This window comes from Mytilus californianus, unplaced genomic scaffold (genome assembly GCF_021869535.1).
Source record: "Mytilus californianus isolate M0D057914Y unplaced genomic scaffold, xbMytCali1.0.p SCAF_11, whole genome shotgun sequence".
NCBI lineage: Eukaryota > Metazoa > Mollusca > Bivalvia > Mytilida > Mytilidae > Mytilus > Mytilus californianus.
The window spans coordinates 60,302,794-60,317,606 of NW_026262593.1; the positions used below are offsets into that span (position 1 = coordinate 60,302,794).

Consider the following 14,813-nt stretch of genomic DNA (forward strand, 5'->3'; position numbering starts at 1 on the left):
AACAATATATTATATTTTTATGATTTAATAAATATAAAAATGTTTTACTTTAAAAAATGCTCAACATTTTATTCAAAATAAGACAATGTTGTACAAATTCATAACAACTATTAATGAGAATTTCTACCAAGTTTAAGTCAAATCTGATTCACAAGCATTCTGCTAAAACAGATATTCAGTTTCTCTCTTAGTACATGTACTTGATCAATAAACATAAATTAAAACTCTTTTATGTCCTTTTTTTCTAACAATTAATTATCATATACTTTTGTATATTAAAATTAAATCACAGGAAAATGTTAAAAATCAATGTGGACTTCTAGGTCTTGCACATTATTTTTTTCATTGTAAATTTAAAGAAAAAACTAATTTGTAAAAACTTTTACCACTAACTTGTTATTGTAAACAAGTGTAAATTAAATAAAAAGACTATATTATATTTAAAAAAAAACATCTATAAAAGCAAAATTATTTCAGTAATTTTTAAATATTTTAAAATTCTACAAAATAAATATCAAAGAAAAAAAATAAGTAACAAAAGTATTAATCCTTTAAAAAAGTAGTTCTAACATGAATCTGGATTAATACAGACCACTAATAAAATGTAAAAATTTTGTATCATGTGTGGTTATTTTAACAACTGTAAAATTGGAATGGACGGTATATACAAATAAATATCACAGTTATTTGGCATTAAAGCTGCCATTAAGATAGCATCTTATATTCCAGCACAAAGGTAAATATATAAATAAATGTACATATCTAATGAGGAAATGGACGGCAAAATAACACCAGAGGTCTAATATTCCAAAATTGTGTATAACAATACATTAAATCGAGGAATTTTCTTAGAATATGGCTTCAGATCTTCCAAAAAAATTGATTGTTGTAATATCTAAGATTTTAGAATGTGACTTCACAGAAAAATGGCATTTTTTACAAGAAATGATATGAAAAATATACAATAATGTCACTGTTATTAGGAATTTATGTATAAATGGAAATAATTTGAGAATGTTTTATTAAGACTAGAATGTTAATAATGATTCTTTATGTAGTAAAATGCTACATTAGTGATGGGTAAATGCTAATAAAATAAAGGTTTCTGTATGATACTGAAAATTATCGTCATACAAAGTAGAAGAGACTATCTATTTTGGAAATCCCTCAAAAATTATTAGTCAGGTGTTACTACAGACTTTCAGCAAAAAAAAAATATACCAATTATATGCTTTTCTGAAGTTTTCCATGAAGATACAAAGATAATCAAAGTTATATTTTAAATTAATATCATAGCTTTTCCTTTTTTGTAAAACAAAATGTGTTCAACTATGGAACCAATTCCCTCAAACAACTAAATTTCTAATCATTTGAACATATCTTGATTTTTTTTTAGAAACTGTTTTTATCATATAATATAGCATGTAATATTATTTGTGTAGAGAAACAAATCAGCATTTGATGGCCTAATTAAAATAAATAGTTTTTAAATCTAAATGCAATATTTTGTATTTATACCTCATATTCAAATATAGAAAGAGCATTCACATGGAGAAAAATTTTAAATTCTGAAAAAAAATAAATATGGAAAACCTAAGTCATTGATAGTATTTTGAGAATTTGTATAATTCCTGCTTAGCTGTGACAGTACAAGTTATCTACATGTTACTACGACTCACAGCGCCTTTGTAGAAGATGGCTCACCTAAATCACCTACAACTATCCTACATAAAGAGCTACTATCGAAATTAAAACTAGGATGTATGGTGACTTTGATTATAAAAACTCACTAAGCCTACAAGATATCTACCATTATATATTCTGTGTGTAAAATTAAAGTCAAATCTTATTTCATGATCTTATGATAGGTTAACAATTTCCATTAAAACCTCTCCTTTTAACCTAAGATAAAAACATTCAATGATGGAAGGTTTGACTGTAATTTTAAAGTTTCAATGATGCATCCCTCAAGAAATTCTTGTCTAAATATGGTACAAGCTTCTTTCTTCTTTCACTCCCGACACAGAGGACATCTGTGTTTTACAAAAAAAAACATGTAAATATGTTTTCACAATAGTCACTATAAATTTCTATTGAGTACAAATGTTTTATACTGAAAAAATTCCCATTAACAAAACTGACTTTTTTTTCAGTTATTTTCATAAAATTTTATACAAATATTGATAAAATTGTAAATAAAATCTTGAAATAAATTGGGCAAAATGAAAACAGCATGCAGAAAACATTCAATGACTATCTGGGAACCTACCATACAAAGATCAGGAATAACTGTTCTATTTTTATACTGGTAGATGTCAATCACTGATTTTACCATATCAAATTGTTTTCTGGTGACATATTAGCCTAGCAAAAAAACAGATATATAGGACTGTAAAATCTTAGACTGACAGTTGCCAGAATTAAAATACATTACAGTTATTCCTATTGTAATGTAAATACAATCTCTCAGCTGTTAAATGAATTTTTAGACTAAAACAAATGCCATAAGCATTCTGAAAGGTCAATCATGTATTTTACACCCTCAAAATATCTAAATGACGTCTAATCAAAATCCACATTACTAACACAAATAGTTAGATTTCATAATTTATATTTGTTTTATGTCTTATGAATAAAATCTTCATAAATATAAATAAAATGAAAATTATGATAAGTCTTAATTTATAAACCATTTTCATTTTTAAGAATCAGGTGAATGTTTCTGACTATTTTTTTTTTCTTCCAGCTGATAATGTAAGTTCCCAGATAAATACATTTCACCTATGAACAACGAAACTACCAAAAACAAGACGTGACTGAAGGGTGGACATGGAATGATATAGAGATAACTTTTCACTTCATACTAGCCTGCAAAAGGGGTCTCTACTTCCCATTTTCACTTTAATAGTGAAAATTACTAAACCCTTGTAAAAATTATTGAAAATCCCAATTCGACTTTTATGAACTTTCACAAATTTTGATTCAAGAAACAAGCTTACTAAAACCCTTATATCAAATTTTAAAAATCTATTGTTTTCAGAATAACATGTCTAAAATACAAAGGTATAAGAACCATCTAGATAAATGAAATCTAAGTCAAGAATTTTTCAAGTGGATAAAGTTCTATTTCACAAAACAGTAGAGATGCTACCCTTTTAACTTAAATATATTCTTTCAGTTTTATAAGAGGAATCTTTCCCAAAAACAAATAAAAGCTTAACATTTATTCCTGTGACTTTTATTATTAATATTTGAAATTATTCAATCCATCTTTCAAACCTTAAAAAAACAACTTTAAAAAATTTGGATTTTTATGGAAAATCTATCAGTTATTCAATCCATCTTTCAAATGTTAAGAAAACAACTTCCATAAACCTTTCAATTATGAATAAGTTAGAAGCTGTATAAAGCGAAAAGTTATCTTATGTAGATAAATCATACTAACACACTACCAAGGAAACTATAAAATGTTAAAAACTAGATGTATAAAAATATTTCCCTAAATCTAATTTAATAAGTTACATCGAGATTTTTTTCTGGACAACACCAACCTTTTGACATGATTGTATGAATACTGACTGATCTAATGTGTTTAATTTAGCATTATTAAATAGATGTGAATAAATATCTCCTAATTCTAATTTAAAAAGTTACATCGAGATTGTTTTTTTCTGGACAACATCAACTTCTTACATGATTGCATGAATACTGACTTATCTAATCTGTTTAATTTAGCATATTTTATAAATAAATAAAACTAAGCATGGCACTTGTGAAATAAATACTACATATCTATACAAATAAATATGGTTTCCCGTATGTTAAATATGTAGAAGGACAAATTTTACAAAAGTAAATGATTTGGAACATATTGTTTCATACTGAAAATATGGATTTTTGGATTTCAAATTTTCTCTATGATTTAGAGAAAACTTAACGTTGGCCTCATGAGTTTTTGGCACCATGTATTAATGTACATTTTAAGGCAAATTATGACTTTTGATATCTGATACTTTGCATAATTAAACTAGTGCATTGTTTTTGTATTATAGGAAATTTAAACTACAGTATAATTTTGTCTAAATCGTTCTCATGCCAAATTATACTCAACGACTGAACATCTTTTCATTCAGATATGAGTAATATTCATCTAAAACTGTTTCCATTTAAAGTGACACTCATTTTAAATATTATTGCTAAATAAATTACAAAATTGAGGGGAAAATCACTCTATCATATTCTTTTCTTTCTTATTTTTTTTTTTTTTCTTTAGAAAGATTAATTAATTATCAAAATTTGGACAAACCTATACTGTAGCAAATTTCCAGTCCTTTTTTCAGCGACACTTTTCGCAAAAATCTTATGATTAAAATTGATTGTAAGTAGTACTGAAATGCTCATGACTTGCAAGTACTTTTAATCTTAAGAATTTTGTAAAACGTGGACTGGTTCTTGAATCATACACAATAACACATTTTGGACGGACTCCCAACTGCCATTTTAATACTGTGTTAATCTTATTAGGGATATTATTATAAAATAACCCTATCATCCTTATATAAAACAATCACTTTATATAACACATTTACGAATATTTCAACTTAATATAGTTATAAATAAACTAAAGTTCTATCCAGTCGTCATGTGCTGTAATCTTGGCCAAACGATTCCTCGCTACCTGTCTCTCCACGATATAAATCAATCATGTGACTTGAGGGGTAGGTTCGATTGAGGTAGTTATCTATAGACTGATTACGGAACGGAACTAAACTTTCTACATAATGGTCAGGATCATTGGCCCAGCTTGTGTCTGCATTACTACCGATTCCACTGGTACCCCCTGCAATGCTGTGTGAGTGGCTATGAGTCTCGGGAGTAATTGCTCTGGATATCTGAAAAGAACTAAAAAAATAAGAGACAGAAGATCAGAAAAAAGATTGTTAGAAAGAAACTTATGAATGTTAGTTCAAAGTGAATAAACATAAACATCTAATTTCCATTTTGACAGAAAAGTAATCAGCCAGGTGCAAAGTTTGCCATTATATGAATGAAGCAAAAGAATTATCGTATTATATTACATTTTGGTTCATCCAAAATATGCATGAAATTTTTGACACTAGATGTTAATCAACCAAAAATTAAACAATACATAGTTTGAGAACACAGGTGTTTTATATAAGTATTAGAGACTAAAGGCAACATTGTTGTGTTTATATATGATCCGAAACTACTAATTACACAGATACTGAAAAAAAACTGATAAGAAAGCTAAAGAGAAAGTAGAAACTATCATTATCTTGAAATATAGTCAAAAGTATGTATACTTTCCCAATACAATAATCCTACTTTTCTAGTGACAGTCAAAATTTCCTAATTTTTTTGTGTTATTGTGAATTTTTTCCCCAATAAATTCCTGTTTAAAAAAAAATCATAAGGGTTCCGCGGAACCCAGTGTCTCGCCTACTTTTTCTGTTAATCGCAGGCTCAACAAAAATGAGGAAGTAAATCAATAAAAATATTCCTCTTGATACTATCTTTTGATTGTAAGAAGCTTCTTTCCAAGTTTGGTAAAAATTCAGGATAGTTTATGAATCTAATAAATGTTTAAAAACTTTAACTGCAGACTGAATGTAATGTTAACTGGAAGAAAACAAAATTTCCTTCTAGATACTAGCATTTGATCATAAACAAGCTTCTGTCCAAGTTTGGTACAAATCCAAAATAGTATAAGAAAGTTATTAAAATTTTAAAAACTTTAACCACAGAGTGAATATGTTGTTTCCTGACAGAAAATCTAAGTCCATTTAAAAGTAAAATACAGAAAAAATGGATTTATTTTTTTACAAAATTTCCTTCTAGATACTATCTTTTGATCATAAACAAGCTTCTTTCCAAGTTTGGTACAAATCCAAATTAGTATAAGAAAGTTATTAAAATTTTAAAAACTTTAACCACAGAGTGAATGTGTTGTTTCCTGGCAGAAAATCTAATTCCATTTATAAGTAAAATACGGAAAAAATGGAATTTTTATTTTTACAAAATTTACTTCTGGATACTATCTTATGATCATAAACAAGCTTCTGTCAAAGTTTGGTAGAAATCCAGGATAGTTTAAGAAAGTTATTAAAATTTCAAAAACTTTAACCACAGAGTGAATATTTGTGGACGCCGCCACCGACGGAATGTAGGATCACTATGTCTCGTTTTTTCGACTAAAGTCGAACGCTCGACAAAAATACACAACTGATTTTTCACTTTTTTAATTATTGACCATTCTTCTATTTCAACAATCTTTAGACTTAATTTTTACTCGTAGTTATTAAAAAAATTCTTATGTTTTTCTACATGAAAGAATTGTATGAATAAAAAGAAAAGTTGGGTATACATCACTGAGACAGCTAAATCTAGAGGGCAACATACAGTCTTCATATTTCTCTATTTTTCTAGCTATCATTATCAATTTTTAAAGCCATAAACAAGTCTTAACAATAGTTACCTCTCTATCTTTGCCAACTTTGTATGCCTTCAGTAATTTATCTAAAGCATTTTTCTGTTGTAAAATCTGATCTATACGATCTTGAAGTCGTGAATTCTCCTCCTCTAGAAACTTTGTACGGACTTGTAATGTCGAGACCATTCTGCGTTTTTCCCGTATTTCCTCCTCGTGGTCCGTAATCCTGTAATAAATGTGAGTGGCTGAAACAACATTATTTGGCGTGTTAGTATATATATGCCAGAGCAACTATACTACAGGGGGTGAGAAAAATCACAACACAATACAAGTGCTTCTTTCAGAGAGGTAAATTTCTATGAAAGGTAAAGAAAATTGCTACTCAAATCTACAGAAGAACATATTACTGGTATAAAGTGATTAATTTTATGTGGAATCAATGATTTTTTGAGCCAAACTTATTCATGTGGTATTATTTTTACATTTTTCTTGTTCCAAATTATGGGTCTGTATGGGGGGTCCTTTATTTCTGTTTATCATTTTAAATTTTTAGGTAATTTTTCTCTATTCTTTACATTTTTTACAAATATTCTCAATTTTTTATATCTTAGCACCCCATTATTCTCTATTCTTTACATTTTTTGCCCATTTTCTGTAGTCTTGGTCCATTTTTCTCTATTCTGTAAGCCCCACCCAGACCCTCCTTTTTGAAAGGGAGTGTTAGAGTGATTTAATCCTCATCGCAAAATGGGCATAAGTTATCCAACACAAAAATTTTCCACTTTACGAAAGAAGGAAATTTATAAATTTTTGGACATCTAATAATTTTTTTTGACTGTTTTACTAAATTTATAATGCCAAGTCAGGTTAAAATTTCTTATTAGATCACAAGAAAGTTTGTATTACTAAACTTTGTTGTGATTGTTCTTTCTATATTTGAAATCAAAAAGTACCATGAGCAAAGTGAAATTAGCCACAAGAATCAAGCTGTGCTAGTGCAAGCTGCAAGCATATAAGTTTGTCACTATGTAGCATATTATAAAAGTTGCATAAAAATCAATAATTTTGGCACCATTTTATCAACCATATATTTTTATGCTTGGAATCAGTTTTATATGCTTGAAATCAGTAAAATTGTCTACATTTTTGTGCAAATATGAAATATATATTAAGTCAAAAGTACTATTTTGAAAGCTACATGCATATTATATTCTTTTGTTGTATGTGAAAATTGTGATGGTACATTTTAGGAAATAAAGTACAGATTATAAAACACACAAGGTGATTCCATTAAAATTACCTCTGATAGTGTGTGTATTTTGCTCAGTGAATGCTGGTTATTTTGAATGATTAATTAGAATTTTTTCATGCAAATTTAAAAAAAGTAAAAAGCATAATCATTCCAAACCACCAACAATCAACAGTTTCAGAGATAATAATGCAACGCCATAATTAAAAGATTGTAAATCAATCAATATATGTATGCTGTATACAGACAACATTCAGACATACTGAAAACCAACTTTGTTTTGTGTTTTTCATTTTCATTGTGATTTTCTAATTATTGTAATGTATCTATACAAAGGAAGATCTGATTTTATTATATTTGCAATATTTTTTTACAAGGACAGTCATGGAAAAAATTATTTCTTCACTAAAAAAAGTTGGTTCACAGAATACAGCAATAATATGGCATTCACAGTATATAGCAATAATATGGCATATGAATTTACTGAAGCTATAAATGAAAGCACAAACCATAATAAAATGCTCCGCTGGGGCGCAGCTTGATACGACCGCAGAAATCGAACCATGAACAGTTGGGGCAAGTATGGACACAACATTCAAGCTTGATACAGCACTGAATTTGGATTGTAATTAAATATTTGACACAGCATAGGTTTCTGACACAGAATGAAAGTGGTCTAAGAACTTAGAATTTTTAATTTACCTATTCAAACCATATCATTATTATCTGCTTTTATATATAAATCAGAAATAACCAATTTAAAAAGGAAAAATTTAAAGAAAAAAAAGGAAAAAAAAATCCCCCCCCCAAATTTTTTGAACCCCCTTATGATTCATCACCCCCAAACTCAATTCCAGCCTTCCCTTTGTGGTATGGTACCTTGCAGTATAATTTCAGAGAGATCCATACACTTGAACACAAGTTATTGTCTGGAAACTAGAAAAATGCTTGTTTTTTGGCCCCTTTTTGGCCCCAAATTCTTAAACGTTTAGGGCAATTACCCCCAAACTCAAACCCAGCTTTCCCTTTGTGATATAGAACCTTGCAGTACAATTTCATAAAGATCCATACACTTACACACAAGTTATTGTCCTGAAACTAGAAAAATGCTTGTTTTTACGGCCCTTTTATGGCCCCCCAATTCCTAAAAATTTTGAGGGAATTACCCCCAAAATCAATCCCAGCCTTCCCGTTGTGGTATGGTACCTTGCAGTACAATTTCAGAGAGATCCATACACCTGAACACAAGTTATTGTCTGGAAACTAGAAAAATGCTTATTTTTGGCCCCTTTTTGGCCCCTTTTTCCTAAACTTTTTGGGCAATTACCCCCAAACTCATTTCCAGCTTTCCCTTTGTGATATGGAACCTTGTAGTACAATTTCATAAAGATCCATACACTTACACACAAGTTATTGTCATGAAACTAGAAAAATGCTTGTTTTTTGCCCCTTTTTTGCCCCTAATTCCTAAAATTTGAAGGCAATTACCCCCAAAATCAATCCCAGCATTCCCTTTGTGATATGGATCCTTGTGATACAATGTCAGAGAGATCCATACACTTACACACAAGTTATGTCTGGAAGTTACAAAAATGCTTATTTTTGGCCCCTAATTCCTTAACTGTTGGTACCATAACCCCCAAAATCAATCCCCACCTTCCTTTTGTGGTATTGAACCTTATGGTAAAATTTCATAGAGATCCATTCACTTAAACTAAAGTTAGAGTGAAAAACTAATGTGTCTTCGGACGACGACGAAGCCAACGTCATACCAATATACGACCACAAAAATTTGTTTGCGGTCGTATAAAAAAGCTACACATACATTAATAAACTGTTATCACAGAAATATGTCTCGCCTATTTGTTATTTTGATGATTCAAATGAAATTAAAATAGCAATACTTTAACATGTAAGTTATGCAAATATTCAAAGTCAATGAACCATGACTGAAGGTACAGGGCTAATGAAAAATGAAAATGAGATGTGCCAATGCTAATACAACTGCATACCAAATACCATTAACTTTTCATAAGTTGTTCCCTTTAATCAAACCTAAACACAAACATTAACTTGTAAACTATGTGAAAGTTTCAAAGTCAATGAACCATAATGAGGGGGTGGGGTTATATAATCTCCATGGAAATGAAACTTAATGCCAATACATTTGCATACAAAATATCATCGACTTAATATTAGTGGTTCATCTTAAACGGACCCAATCACAAATTAATACATGAAAACTAAGCAAAATTTTCAAAGTCAATTAACTATGACTCAGGGGGCGGGGCCAAATATCTCCATGGAAATGAGATATGCAAATGCTTATACAACTAAATACCAAATATCATTGACCTACCACTAGTGGTTCCCCATAAACTGACCTAATCACAAACTAATACATGTAAACTAAGCAAAGTTTAGAAGTCAATAGATCATGACTGAGGGGGCAGGGCCAAATAATCTGCATGGTAATGAAATGTGCCATTGCTAATACAACTGCATACCAAATATCATTGACCTACCACTAGTGGTTCACCATAATCTAGACCTAATCACAAACTATTACATTGTTGCCGCCGCCGATGCCGGAAACAGCATACTTATGTCTCGCTTTTTGACTCTGTCAAGGCAAAACAAAAATTAGCTATATCATAAAGTTCAATAAAAGTACACACACCATAAATAAATTTCATTTAACAGTAATTTTCATGGCATCTAAAGTTTTCTTGGTTTTGTTTGTACACACATATTTGGATAACCATAAGTTCTATTCTATCATTGAAAAAAGATTTTGAGGGTATAATTTTTTATAAACTTTTCTCAGGGGCATATTCACGTGGAGACATGCGCTCTCCCTAAAATCAGAAAATAATTTTGGGGCATAAAAAACGTCTAAAAAAGTCACACGCACCCTAACCTAAAATCAATTTCTGCCCCTGTTTGTCTATATTAACCTGGTTTACTTACTGTGACATTAATTCCCTTTTATCATGCAAGAGCTGTTGATAATTTTTATCCATTTTCTCCTTCCAGTCCATTTCCTTCCTGAGAGAATTCCTCGTCAATCTCAGATCCTCTTCACATCGTCCAATCTGCTCCTGCATCCTTGCTCTCTCCTTAGAATATATCTCTCTGCAAATAAAAAAAAGGATTTCGTTATGTTTTTCTTTAAAAAATCTTTTGTTTACTCTTTTTTTTTTCTGCAATCAAACTTTTTCCAAATAGAACTGATTGATTGAATGGTTGCATCTTTTTGCCAAATAAAGTTATCATTTGCACACACGTTAGGGCTTTTATAATATCTTTCTGCCGAAGCTGCAGTGTGAGTTATCAAAACAAAAACTACTTAAATTGAACTATTTCATATGGGCAGTGTTGATTTAGACCTTTTCTACTCTAAATACTTATAAAAAGATTCTTAACAATATAACTAACCATTTGTGATACAATTTGTTTACGAATTCATGCTTTTTGCTGTTGATCAAGAGATGGAGTTGGACAAAGTTATTGTAATATGTTTTGTAATGACTTATTCTTTATCTGATCAAAAGAAGATTCCAAATTTTATCAGTCTGCAAACTAGCCACTAATTTCGCAGTTTTATTGTACCTTTCTCAAAATTATTTTGATAACCAATTTTCCATTTTTACTATACACCTAAAAGCATTTCTACACAAACCCAGTAGGCATCTATGTAACTAAAATCTATATGTAATGACCTGTAAATCATGCATAAATAAATAATAAATTATTCAGAGAGCATTGTGTCAGAAAACCCACATAAATAGTGACTAAATCAAAGAGATTACTATAACCCATAATGAATAACCATCATGCACTTTTTCTTCTTTTTTTTTACCTATTTTGAATTTTAATCTTTGAAAAAAAAACAGGATATGAATACACAATCAGTCAACATGCACATTATATTAAAGGCCTGTTCAACAACAAAAATTAACATCTGTTAAATGTAGATCCATCTCTCCCCCTCCCCAACCCTAAAAAAAACCAAATACCTGCAGAAATTAGTATGAAATCTCAATAGTCAACAGTCCTGAAATACCTTTGCTTTTATCTCAGAAATCTCACCATCTAAGTTTAATCTATCTTTGATTTCATTATATGAATCATATTAAAATCCTTTTGACTATATTCCTGATATACTTAATGAGATATATGTTACTAAAATTTAATTATTTTTCTTTTACTACCTTTTAATAAAAAAAATAAAAAAACTGATGTAAATCTCAAGAAAGTACTTTTTGAAATAGGGAAATCCCAATGATATCTGTTAACCTTCATATTTAATGATTTTCTGATAAACTATGAATGAAGATGATGATGATCTAAATAGGATTTTTTTTTTCATTATACAAGGCTTTCATAGGAGTAAAAAATTCCCTGGCATTACTCAAAAGGGTACAAGAGATATCCCATATATGAGAACACATAACGTTAAGGATAAAATATAAGTCTCAGTGACCTATATATAGCAGAACTTCGTATGGATATAGCAGTGAAGTTTTTAAGAGAATCAACATTGGATCTCTGGGAAATGATTTTAAATGCAGATCCTAACCAAGATACCCAAGCATGAACAGATGGTCAAGGTGACTCAAATATCCATGAAATCTGTTAGGCTTTACAAAATGATTGTATGGGTTAAATATCATTTATATGCCACAATGGGTATCAAAAAGATGTTAACATAAACACAATCTTGACTGATGACAATCAAGTGTACAATATAGGTCACAGTGACCCAAATGTGTTGGTCTAGTACAAAGCAGGTTATATTCATATTTTATGCTTTTGTCTTGGATATGCATGTAATATTTGCTGTTGAACAGTCATTAAATGTTCTATATATAGATGAAGAATGTAAGGGGAATTATTAATTGTATACCCCACAAAGTTTCTGAGGAATGGACCTAACTATACTTAACCAAAGTGAAGAACTTCTAGGCGTATTAATAATATGCCTCTTTCACTTTAAAAGGAAGAACATTTCTGAAGCCTACATGCATATTCATTCCAGTGATCTTATACACGAAGCTGTGACTATACATATAACGTTGAAATATCCAATACATTTTTACATATCTGATTAAAATAATATTACTTGTGTTTACAATATGTGCATTTTGATGGGAATTCACATCTAATAACAAAAATAATATTCTAAAAAAAAAAAATTCAAAAGACCTACTTCCTTTGCATAACAATGTCATCTGAGACAAAGCTCCTGAAAATGGATACATGAAAATAAAAACTAAGTCAGCTACAATGCAACTAGAAATGGATATAATTAATTTTAAAAGTGTCTTATAAATTTCTATTCCAATAAATATATTTTAATTTCATTCATTGCTGAAAGTAATTTTTTTTCAGTTTGATGAAACTTAATTTCAGACATGATTTGTAAGAAATTTTTAAATGGATTCTGTATCCTCTAGATGACCATAAGTGGCTATGCACTACTGAACATATATAACATGCTGTATACATGTATTATATATATATTATAACTACAATGTATAGAAATTTTATTCTGAATTCTGAAACATGCAAGGTTGCACTTTTTATGACAAAAACAAATATCAAGGCCACAATATGATGTTTTACAGTTTTAGGGAACTTTTAAATTACCAATATATTTAGGAATGTGAAATATTATACAGATTCTGAGAAATAGAATTCCATACACTGAAGCTAGTAAGGCAAATCGTCCAATCAGATTCTTGAAATATTTGTTCAATCATACCTGGCTCTCATGAGTTTGACTTTAGTCTTCATCTTCCTCTCTTCGTATTTTCGTTCCTGCATTTCTCTTCTCTCATTCACAGTCAACAGTTCATACTGTAAGTCTTTTATCTCCTTTTGTAGTCTTACAATCTGATCCATCATTGACCTCTTACCAACCTCTGTCATGTGCTGTTGCTATATTTAAATATGATGAAACACAATTATATCACATATAACCTAATGTAAAATTTCAGACACTTTTAAAACTTTAATCTTAATTCTTTATCATTAAACAAGTAAGTTTTTAGAAATAACAAAAAATACATTCGTTCATAATCATAAAAATCCTTTTAAATATTAGAAACTTTTTTGCTGGATTAAAAAAAAAGTGTACTAGGCATTTTTGACATGAAATCTATAATAATGGAATTGGATAATGAAAGTGAAAATGCTAACTAAAATACAGAAGAAAATATGTAATTGTTATAATAATTCTAATAAACTATTTTCATGCATTTTATACTGTGCTTTTTAAATATATGTACAACTTCTACAACATAAAATTACATCTATAAACTGTATACTACATATATTGTGACATATTAAGGCCATTCAACAAAAGTAAGGAATTCACTGCCATCATTTCTTACATATAATTTATATAGATAAAGATAAAAAAAAATCCTGTTTTATTTCATGAAATTTATGCATATTGTAGGAAAGAATAAAAGGAAGTGAAAGGAATATATCAATGAGACAGCAAACCAACAAAACATAAAGTCAAAAAGACATTTTGTTGATATATCTGTAGCATTGTTCTTAACTCCCTTAGTTGCCAAAACATAACACTTTTTCACTTTGTAAATCCGCTAAAATATGTTATGCTATAAACTTTCTTTAGCAAAAAGTCATTACAATCGAGCAACATTCCACCAATTAACAATAACATCATGCAAAAATAAACTGCATTCTTTGTAAAGAGCCCAAAACTAATGAAGAATGGAATTTTAAAGAATGAATATATGATATATTTCTTAACATAATTAGTAATTTATCATTATTTAGAATCTAGACTTTATTTCTGACTTTGCTGATATTTTTTAAGTAAAGTTGCATAAATTTTTTTTTAATTTTTTTTTTCAATCAAACTTTATTAGATAGATTATAATATGATTAATTACATCAGTCAAAAAAAATGCCAGATTTTCCAATAAAAAATTATATCAAAGTGTTTAAAGGCAAACTTTAAATGTTTGTCTCTCAAATAAATGAAATATTAGAACTTTGACTATAATTCAGCAAAGACTTCAATAAAGTTACGAAGATGAAACTGTGTAGATGAAGAATACTAAAGCCATGCTACAG

The 14,813-nt window shown here is 29.2% G+C and overlaps 1 protein-coding gene across 11 annotated transcripts in view; it reads right to left on the bottom strand.

The window, feature by feature from the left end:
- Positions 1 to 9: 9 nt before the first annotated feature.
- Positions 10 to 14,813, bottom strand: part of LOC127720422 (paramyosin-like) — a 76,945-nt gene continuing 62,141 nt past the window's right edge. For 7 of the 11 annotated variants that reach the window (XM_052227003.1, XM_052227006.1, XM_052227005.1 and 4 more), the window contains 5 exons: positions 13,468 to 13,643; positions 12,913 to 12,948; positions 10,671 to 10,835; positions 6,497 to 6,677; positions 10 to 4,892 (listed from right to left, as the gene is read on the bottom strand). In XM_052227003.1, the coding sequence (XP_052082963.1) occupies positions 4,641 to 4,892; positions 6,497 to 6,677; positions 10,671 to 10,835; positions 12,913 to 12,948; positions 13,468 to 13,643 (810 nt within the window). In that variant the 3' untranslated portion in view covers positions 10 to 4,640. Of the gene's footprint in view, positions 4,903 to 6,496; positions 6,697 to 10,670; positions 10,836 to 12,912; positions 12,949 to 13,467; positions 13,644 to 14,813 lie in introns of all 11 variants that reach the window. The other 4 variants (XM_052227008.1, XM_052227009.1, XM_052227011.1 and 1 more) reach the window with 4 other exon arrangements.